Raw genomic sequence first — 10,584 nt, 5'->3', positions numbered from 1 at the left:
AAACACACGCACACAAACACACGTACACACATACACACACACACACATACACACACGTACACATATACACATACACACACGTACACATACACACACGTACACATACACACACGTACACATACACACACGTACACATACACACACGTACACACACACATACACATACACACACAAACACACGCACACACAAACACGCACACACGTACACACATATACACACACGTACACACACACGTACACATACACACACATGCACACACACACACATACACACACGTACACATACACACACGTACACACATACACATACACACACGTACACATACACACACGTACACACACATACACACACACACATACACACACAAACACACGCACACACACAAACACACGTATACACATACACACACACACGTACACACATACACACACACACGCGCGCACACGCACGCACACATACACACACACACACGCACACAAACACACACGCACACACACAAACACACGTATACACATACACACACACATACACGTACACACATACACGTACACACATACACACACACGCGCGCGCACACGCACGCACACATACACACGCACACAAACACACACGCACACACAAACACACGTGCACACACAAACACACACACACGCACGCCCAACAAGGTAGATCATTTGCTTGTGTTATTAATGTTTGACAAGGACATATTGGAGATGTCATCAAATGCACACGTGTAGACAATATGGACACAGATGAAATCAAAGTAGTCGGGGCAGCACATGTTGTAGGAAAACACATTTTGATGACAAGTCCGAGTTACTGGATCATTTGAACAGGTGAAAGCGATGCAGATCCTCCATCCCCCAATGCACCTGTTGAAATGATTCGTGGACACGGTCCAAACATTGAAAACCAGAGTCGTGTAAACTCAACAAAAGAGCACATTGTACTTGTCTTGTCAGAGCTTCCAATGCTCAACACAGTGAAGAGATTCGTGCATCGTTGGTGTCCGACACAACAAGGAAAGAGAAGCACCATTTCCCATGGAAACCTCAGCATGCTCATTCATGCCAAAAGCAGGAAAAGGGAACTTACCGACAACCTGTTTAACCTTCACCTGTGTGTATCATATGACAGGTTAATGAGCATCTCCACTTATTCGGCAAACTCTGCCTGTGCCCAGGACCACGCGGAACAGGTTGTATGTCCGCAGCTCAGAAGTGGCGTGTTCGCTTGTGGTGCAGTTGACAACGTTGATCCCAATCCCAGTGCAAGGACAGCCCACAGCATTTCATGGAACTGCCATTCCATTAATGCAATTCCCAACACGTGAAAGTCCATGGAGCACCGAGCTACTGTATGGGAGAACGTGGCGACTTATGGTAGTTTTACTGTGTGACGTGGGTGACAATGACTGGTACTTGAACATGTGCTTTTCCATGGAATATGGAAGTGGTACTATGCATGTTGTATGACGGAACAGTCACTAACCTTGATAATGCATACAGTATATGAGTAAGGGCTTTCCCATTAAAAATGGAGAAGGGGGTCAGTGGGGGAAGAGGGGGGATGGGATCAGTCGGGGGGAGGGGGGGGGGGTCTGAAAAATATTCTTGGCTGTAATCCCTGGACATTTTTAATGGAATAGCCCAACAATCCTAGATTAAATATATGAATCTGTGTGTAAGCAATTTGCGTCGTCCATTGATATCTTTTTCATAAATATGTGCATTGGCACTACCGTTATGGCTGAGAAAATAGATGTGTAAAATGTGACTAAAGTAGAAACATAATATATGCATCCACGTTATAGTCCGGTTCACGATGTTAACAAATATAATTTCGTTCAAAATTTTGGGATTAGCAAACCTGTACATTTTTGGAATCATCAGAGCATGGAGAATCCGAAAATCAATGTTGGCATTTGCACAGACACCTGCATGGCCGCCATTTTGGATTTTCAAAATGGCCGCCATAAAATACATATTTTGCGCGATCTCGGCTTCTAGTCAACCTAGAAACTTAATTAAATATGCTAATCCTATGTTTTCTGGGTCAAGGAATCCAATAAAGGCCTCAAAATAGTGCTCAGGATTATAGAAAAGCAACAAACAAAGGTAATTGAAAACCATTGTCTTTATATTTGTGATATAACTGATTACACAATACATGATATTGCAAGTCCTTTGAAGTTATAGGTATGGGTTTATAAAGCAAGAAAGCAGCCTTGTTAGTATCAGTTTGAATTATAAGTCCTATACACAGGATCTACGAGGTCTATACCGTTCAGGAATATGCTTTTACAGATCTTCATCACTGTCCTGAGTGTCATTTTCGCAAAGGTGTCTACGCAAATGTAAACATTAATTTTTGGATTCCTCATGCTCTGAATATTCCAAAAATGTATAGTTTTGCTAATCTACCAAAATTTTGAACGAAAAAACATAGTGAATCTGACTATTAGTCATACATGACGCAAATATGGATTCCTCGACCCAGACGAGACCGTGAGATCACGTTCCTGAAACGTGTTTTTACGGCAGCCATCTTGAAATTCTACACCGCTATCATTTGTTTATGATGTGGTTACAACATATTTAGGTTAATTGACCCTAAAAATATGTTTTCAAATACAAATTTCATGTTTCCATGTCAGATAGAAACAAAGGTATCAAAAATTATAGAATTTTGCATATCGGCCATCTTGAATTTCAATATGGCCGTCATTTGAGGATAGGGAATATGCCAGAAATGGATTAATCGATCCTGAAAATTTATTGAAACCAGATGCTGTGCACGAGGAGCTGAAACACGAGACTGGACATTTTTACCTGCACCACCGAAGGTGAATGGAGGTTATGTTTCACCCCTGTCTGGCCGTCTGATTGTCTGTTTGTGAACAAGATATCTCAGAACGTTGTCGACGAATTCGGACGAAATTTGGCAGAGAGGTAGCGATTGTGACAAGGAAGAAATGATTCAATTTTGGTGAAGATCCGGATTCGGATCCGGCTACAAGAATTTTTAAAGTGATTCTTCACCATTGGGAGATAGGGCCAAAATCGATACATAGCAAGATATCTCAAAAAGTTGTGGACGGATCTGGAAGAGACTTGGTGGACACGTTGGATGTCTGACAAGGACAAATAGATTTGATTTTGGTGAAGATCTGAATATGGATTCGGATATGAGAATTATTTAATTTTTAAGTGATTCTTCACCATTGAGAGATAGGGCTAAAACCAAGATATAGCAGGATATCTCAAAAAGGTGTGGATGGATTTGGATGAAACTTGGTGAACACGTTGGATGTCTGACAAGGACAAATAGATTTGATTTTGGTGAAGATCTGAATATGGATTCGGATATGAGAATTATTTAATTTTTAAGCGATTCTTCACCATTGGGAGATAGGGCGAAAAGCGATGTATAACATGATATTTCAAAAAGGTATGGACGAGTTATGAATAAACTTGATTGACGAGTTGGTAAAGTGACAAGAACAAGCCGATTCGATTTTGGTTCAGGTCCGAATCCAGATCCGGCCTATCAGTGGGATACAAAACGTAAACTGTTCAGCCTGGTGGAGGTATGCAATCTACCGAGTGCCGTTCTAGTTTATTGTGTATACAAAGTCAAGGCTCGTGGAATACAAACTCTCAGGAGGAAAAACTGGAAATTTGGGGTTAGGGGTTGGGTGGGAGAGGGGATATTATGATCCTGGGGGATTGTACAGTTTGTTTTCAATCTTCGCAAGAGCCTCAAATAATGCAACCAAAGTGTTCTTCAAAGGTTCTTGTGAGAAAGTTTAAGAGGACCATATATTCAAACCCTGTTATTTGCAGTTTCTAAAATGACATCATGACCTTTAAAAACAATCACAACTGGAGATCAAATCAAGAATTATAGAATTGTTGGCTCCTCGTATCCGAATAAGGCCGTTGACATGTAACGTGCAAACCACCTCGTCATGTGTGTTTCCAGTGCCGAAGCTGCTGCTCAGAGGGCAGATAGCGAGCAGTGTAACCTGATGTCAAGAAACCTCCAACCCAAACCACCTGCTAACCACATTCCAGGCAGGAATTTGTAACTTAGCCAGGGTGATGGTGATAACTCGCCTCCTCATTGTAAAATACACCATGGGGTATTTTAACGTTCACCAACTAATGCTGACAGAGGAACACCCGGTTTAACGTCCATCCGAGGGACTGTGCAAACGTCGGCTTGGAAGTGATACAGGCCTGCGGAAAAAGGGCTGGGGGTGCAACCTGACGAGGACAGGAAAACAAGGCGAAGACCCTGCCTGTGAAACACCAGGATGACAGTTTATAGCTGTGCCAAGATTCCAACCGAGGTGAGACACCTCAGAGACCAACGTGCGTACACCTCCAACCATCCTGCCAGCCCCAATGTCAAGAACCAAGGAGGAATAGAAAAGAATGATTCTCAAAGCCTTTGGATTGTTGATGATATTTTTCAAATAAACTCTTCAATCATTTATCAGTTTGTCCTTCAAAGTACTTTTTGAAATCATCTCTAATTACATTTTGAGCACAAGGATTAATAAGAGACATCTTCTCTTCTGAGAGGCTGTCTTCGAAATCTGAAGGTGTCCGGTTAACAGTCGTTACTTGTTGGTGTTAATTTGTTGATGTGATGTGTTTACACGTCTTGAGCGTCTTTACTTGTGCTTTCGTTCTGTGTTTGTGTGCATATCTGGACCGCTTGCTCTTGTTGCCTCCGCTACCAAAGGTGGATGGACGTTATGTTTCACCCCTGTTTGTCTGTCTGTCTGTCTGTTTGTTTGTGAACAAGGTCTCTCAAAGAGTTGTGGACGGATTCGGACGGAATTTGGCAGAGAGGTAGCGTATGTGACAAGGACGAAATTATTAGATTTTGGTGAAGATCCGGATTCGGCTAGTAGATTTTTCTATGGGATTCTTCACCATTGGGAGATAGGGCCAAAGACGATACATAGCAGGATATCTCCAAAAGTTATGGATGGAGTTGGACGAAACTTGGTGGACAGATTGTGTGTGTGACAAGGAAGAATCGATTAAATTTTGGTGAAGATCCGGATCCGGCTAGTAGAATCTTTTAAGCGATTCTTCACCATTGGGATACAGGGCCAAAAACGATACAAAGCAGGATATCTCAAAAAGTTGTGGGCGGATGATTTTGATTAAATGTGATTCTGTATTGTGATTTTCTGGTCTACTCTGGGATACAAAACGTAAACTGTTCACCTGGCAGAGGTATGCTCTCTACTGAGAACCGTTCTATTTGCTTTTGTTTTGTTTTCCTTCTTCGATTCAGATTCATTCATTCCCCTGCTTGTTGTCGGTGCGTTCCTTTGTCACGTCGCTCTTCCATGAGCCTCGACTTTGTGGAAGGGGATGGGGGAATAAAAAAAAAGAGACAGTCAAAAACATTTCTTCTTTTTATAAAATGAATGGAAAAAAGATGACCTTTCGAAACAGCACAGCAGGCAAAATGTGCATTAATCTTTTGAAGCTCTAAGAACCCCGACCTAAGACTTAAAGCATCATCTCCAAAAACAGGCATCATTGACAGTGTCCACACTTTACTAACATCCTAGCTATCTAACATCTCAGCACCTCAGCCTTAGAATAAAACATTGGAGCTTCCTTTGTCGAAATGAACTCCAAATAACAACAGAGTGTTGATAAAATTCATAGGAAAAAAAAAGAAGAGAAAGAATCATTTTCCTGATCTGCGATGAAGTCACATCCCAGTCATGAGTTTATGAATCAGACTTCAAGTCCAGAACATTTTCAACAGAACAAGGACGGAATATGTACTCGTTACTTCAAGTATGACATTTATCAGTTTGTTGCATATCTTTGTTCGTCTACCTTCGACATAGTTTTCGTACCATATTGCCACCTCATTCGGACCTATCTACATTATCGGTCATTGCATTTCTCTGTTTTTACGTAAAAGGCTTCACTGCAAAACATGTAAAGCAGCATCTTCTAATAACTTGAACCCATGCTACGATTAAAGCAATCGCTCTTCCAATCATATCTTAAGTACAGGCCCTAATAAGGTGCCCCGTCCGCATCTAATCAGTATCGCACAGTCGTTGTGCTCTAACACGCAGGTGTTGTGCTCTAAGACGCAGGTGTTGTGTCCGCAGGCTGAAGGTGGCTCGATAACGCGATACCGGTTCAACATCTTAAATCGAAAGAAATATATTATGTTTGAAATTAATATACTAAATGCGTTTTGGAATGTGCCTCTTATGCACAAAGCTTCCGAAACATACCGTTGGACTTGTCCAAGTCCGAAATCAGTGTTAAGTTGGAGGTACAAGTCTTTACCTCCAGAATGCCGAGCTCTGCCTTATGACTGCAGAATCTACAGCGCTGCTCCTGCCGCTCTTCCGGCAGGTTTTATGTCAAAGTTTCTTCTTTTTCTTAACGCTCATTCAGAGAGAATGCAAGACAAAGAATGAATTAAGAAGGGAAGAAAATAAATAGATTGAAGACCCATCATTTTGAAACAATGATTCAGCAGATCAACACCAAGTGGGTCCGAGGCTCATACTTCACATGAAGAATTCCTTGCCGTCATGTGTTGCTGCGCCGTTTGGTGTTAACATTTCCACTTCTGAGTCAAACGGAGCAACTCTGCCTTCGTGAGTTACATAGGAACCTGAGGCAAGGACACAAAGGGAGTAATTGATTATGTATTCAATATTACACTATATAATTCATTTAACTACCATTAGAGTACAGTACTTTAGCCCTGGTGTTGGCTTAGCGGTTAGGGTGCCGGCTTGGGATCCTAGGATTCTGGGTTCGAATCCCGGTCGATCGCTGAATTAACGCCAGGGGGGTTGACTCAGCCTGTCATCCTTCCGAGGTCGGCAAATTGAGTACCAGCTTGCTGGGATGAATGATCCCGGTGTGTACCCCGGTCTAGAATAGGTACACCGTATCCCTGCGCATCGTAAGAGGCGACTAAGGGTTGGCATCAGGAAGGGCATCCGGCCATAAAAACATTGATTCATTCAGAGTACAGTACTTTGTTTTTTAGTCGAATTAAAAAAAAAACCTGAGAACTGCAGGTAACTTGAGTCAATCGTCACAAGGAATCATTGGTTTGAGTGGTGGAAAATTTACCAATGCATGAAGAAGAGCAAAGCACAATGGTGTGGACTAACGTCACATGCACAACCTGACCAAGTGGGGCAGTCACATTACTACGACGTTGAAAATGATGTATGGCATGATATTTCCTAGAGTTGGAGACGGATTGTGACGAGACCAGGTGGATGATTTGGGCAGGTGACAAGAACAAGCCGATTAGAATTTGGTTCAGGTCTGGATGCAGATCCGGCATATCAGTGGATACTAAATGTAAACTATTCACCTTGGCGGAGGTGTGCGCATTACCGAGTGTCGTTCTAGTTACAAAAGCATCAGGATTATTCTTCTGAATCAGCTTTTTCAAATTTCTCTTTATTTCTTCCAATTCTTGCTTTTAATTTCCTTTTGGTCACTTTCCTCTTTTTCACTCTAAATTTCTCTGTCTTGATCCATCTGTCCAAAGAGAAGTGAATTCTTATTTTAAAAAAATTTGAAGTGTTCACTTTCCTGCACCTGGATGGGTTTGAGGGTAGAGGAGTAGCAGCTGAAATCCGAATCCTATTCAGGTTCCACCTGATGACTCCATCTTTGCTCATTCAGGTTCCTTCTGATGACTCCAATGTTCTAGAAGCTTCGAATCCAAATCCTTAACATTATTACCTTCTGCCAGATTTGAACCCAAAGCTTGTGGGGCATTAACCTAGCATCCTCATCACTCGACCACAAGTGACAAGGACAGTACTAGTCGTACGTAGTAATGGTACACAAGGAAGCGGAGTCATCAATTGGTGACTACTTTTAACGCCTTCATGTAATGCCAGTGTGTTCCGGGGTTTGATGCCACTCCGGCTCCTCGTATGGCAGCATCCACGTAAAATGATCTCTACATCCGATGGAAAAATCAACCGATGACCACCTTCGGCATACCGAGCGCAATGAAGATGACCGAGTCACAGCCTCCGCTTCTCCAACTGTCGACCATCAACTCTGCCCTCTGAGGCTCCCCAAATCACAAAACTTGCATTCTCACACTAAATGTTGGCGAGGCATCCTTTGCCACTCCTGTTGCCCAATTATTTACACCGATGCAAACAAATTCTCACCACGTACAAAGCATTTGTAACAATGGAGTGCATGCCTTCCCTCTCTGGGCTGGTGTTCTTTTCTCCCACGATTCTCAGGCTCAAAATGTATTTAATCAAAACTTTCATTTATCTCAACAATGTTGCAGCCAAATGTTTGCTAATCTCTCAGCATAGTCACGTCAGTGGCCTTGAGAACATGTTACAGTCTATTCTTTGGTTCCGTTCCATCAGCAAACACCATAATCGACTGATCTCCTGTTCCTGATCCACTTTCAATCCTCTTCTCATCCATTCGACCTTTTCTTGTGTCGTCGTCCTTTCATCTCCTTCTTTGTTTGTATTTTAAAAAATTCCCTTTATTCTTTCTCACAACAAAGCTTTTAAAAACTCCCCATGATGTGATACTACTGCCCCATCTTCTGCTCGTCTCCTCTTCTACTTGGTCCACTTCCTTCCTTCTCTCATCCATTTTCACCTCCTTAAACACTCCGAAACATTTTGAGTCCTGCCCTCCAGGAAAAAGGAAACTTACGAATCGCCCTTCTGCACTCTTTTCTCCCGTCTGTAAAGGAACCACCGGCCGGGGACTTTTCAACCGCACTCTTCAATTCAGTACTTCATGCAGGTGGTGTACCACCATCTCGTGTCACCACTCATTCCTACCCACATTTTACACCCCAATTAACTCTTCATAACCCAATGGACTCGAGTACAAGCTACTGTGTTTCCTCCCGTTCTCTCCTCTGTGTCCTTCTTTCCTGTTCGTGCTCATTTTGTCCATCCATGAACAGTACACTGCCTTTTTACCACATGTCACCACATTCTTTCATGAGCCTCGATCTTGTATATAAAATCGTACTTTTAAAGTCGTTTATCTGGCCACATAACCATAGAGCGGTGCAAAGGGAGGATTATGAAGATGAAATACAGAACGACACTCAGTAGCGACCAAACCTCCACCTGGTTGGCCATATCAATCAATGGTGAAGAATAACTTTAAAAATTCTAGTAGCCGGATTCGGATCTTGACCAAAATCTAATCATTTCGTCCTTGTCACATACGCTATATCTCTGCCAAATTTCGTCCGAATCCGTCCACAACTTCTTGAGATATTTTGTTCACAAACGGACAGAGAAATAGACAGGGGTGAAAACTTGACCTCCGTCCACCTTTGGTGGCGGGGGTAAAAAGCACAAACCGTGCTCTCCAGTGAGAGTCAGCCATTTCAACGATTGTGTTGACGGCGACACCGCATCGACGTGGATTTTGCTGCACTAATACGCCTGGAATTTCCCCCGAGGGGTTTTTATCCCAGCGGAGAGCTTGGCAAATCATGCTGGGACCAGGCTGTCTACTGTGCACGACCGCCTAGTTCCACGCCCTCCTAATGTCTGCTTCAACACGTCCGTTGGAGCGGTTTTAAACCTTCCCAAACGAATTCACATTTCTCAACCTCCGAACGTAAACATTTAATCCTCTCCATTTACTGCTGCCTCTAATCCATCTGACATCTTTTCTTTTTTCTCTCTCTCTCCTGCTGCTTTCCTTTTCGCTCCACCACCGAAGGTTATGTTTTAATCCCTGTTAGTCTATGTTAGTTTGTCTGTTTGTGAGTTGATATCTCAAAAGGTTATGGACAGATTCAGACAAAACTTGGACAGGTTGGGTGTGTGACAAGAACGAAATGATTACATTTTGGTGGAGACGTGGATCTGGATCTGAGAATTTTTAAGGGATTCTTCACTTTTGAGTAATGGGGCTAAAACCGATATACAGTACAGCACGATATCTCAGGTTTTTGCCGGAATCGGACGAAACTTGGTGTACAGGTCGAGTGTGTGACAAGGACAAATTTATTAGTTTTTGGTGAAGTTCCGGATCCGGTTCCAAGTACAAATTTTTTTGAAGTGATTCTTCACCATTGAGAGATGGGGCCAAAAATTATATATAACATAAAAAAACCACCTTTAGAGGCCATTTTTCCCCGCAAGCGGGGGTTGGCCTTTTTCGGGAACCGTGGTTGTTGTTGTTTTTTGATCCCCTTTTTGAAGCAATGTTTTACGGCCGGATGCCCTTCCTGACGCCAACCCTTTTTGCCGCCTTTAACGACAAGCAGGGAATTACCAGTGAACTGGTACTCAATTTGCCGACCTCGGAAGGATGACAGGCTGAGTCAACCCCCCTGGCGTTAATTCAGCGATCGACCGCGATTTGAGCCAAAATCGAGCCAAAAATTATATATAACATGATATCTCAAAAATCATATAGCATGTTCGCTCTTACACGAGCCTCGATCTTGTATACAAAAAAAATATTAAAGTTATGGATGTGTTATGACAAAACTTGGTGGATGAGTTGGTTAGTTGAACAAGCCAATTCGAT

The 10,584-nt window shown here is 42.6% G+C and overlaps 1 protein-coding gene across 1 annotated transcript in view; it reads right to left on the bottom strand.

Moving 5' to 3' along the window:
• Window positions 1–5,428: 5,428 nt before the first annotated feature.
• Window positions 5,429–10,584, bottom strand: part of LOC137425515 (cell adhesion molecule 3) — a 54,091-nt gene continuing 48,935 nt past the window's right edge. The window contains exon 10 of the mRNA XM_068114029.2: window positions 5,429–6,679. Coding sequence (XP_067970130.1) covers window positions 6,573–6,679 — 107 coding nt within the window. The 3' untranslated portion in view covers window positions 5,429–6,572. The remainder of the gene's footprint in view (window positions 6,680–10,584) is intronic.

This window comes from Myxine glutinosa, chromosome 4 (assembly GCF_964187855.1).
Source record: "Myxine glutinosa chromosome 4, kmMyxGlut1.1, whole genome shotgun sequence".
NCBI lineage: Eukaryota > Metazoa > Chordata > Myxini > Myxiniformes > Myxinidae > Myxine > Myxine glutinosa.
The sequence above is the reverse complement of the archived record's forward strand: the minus strand, read 5'-3'. Positions and strand labels throughout refer to the sequence as shown.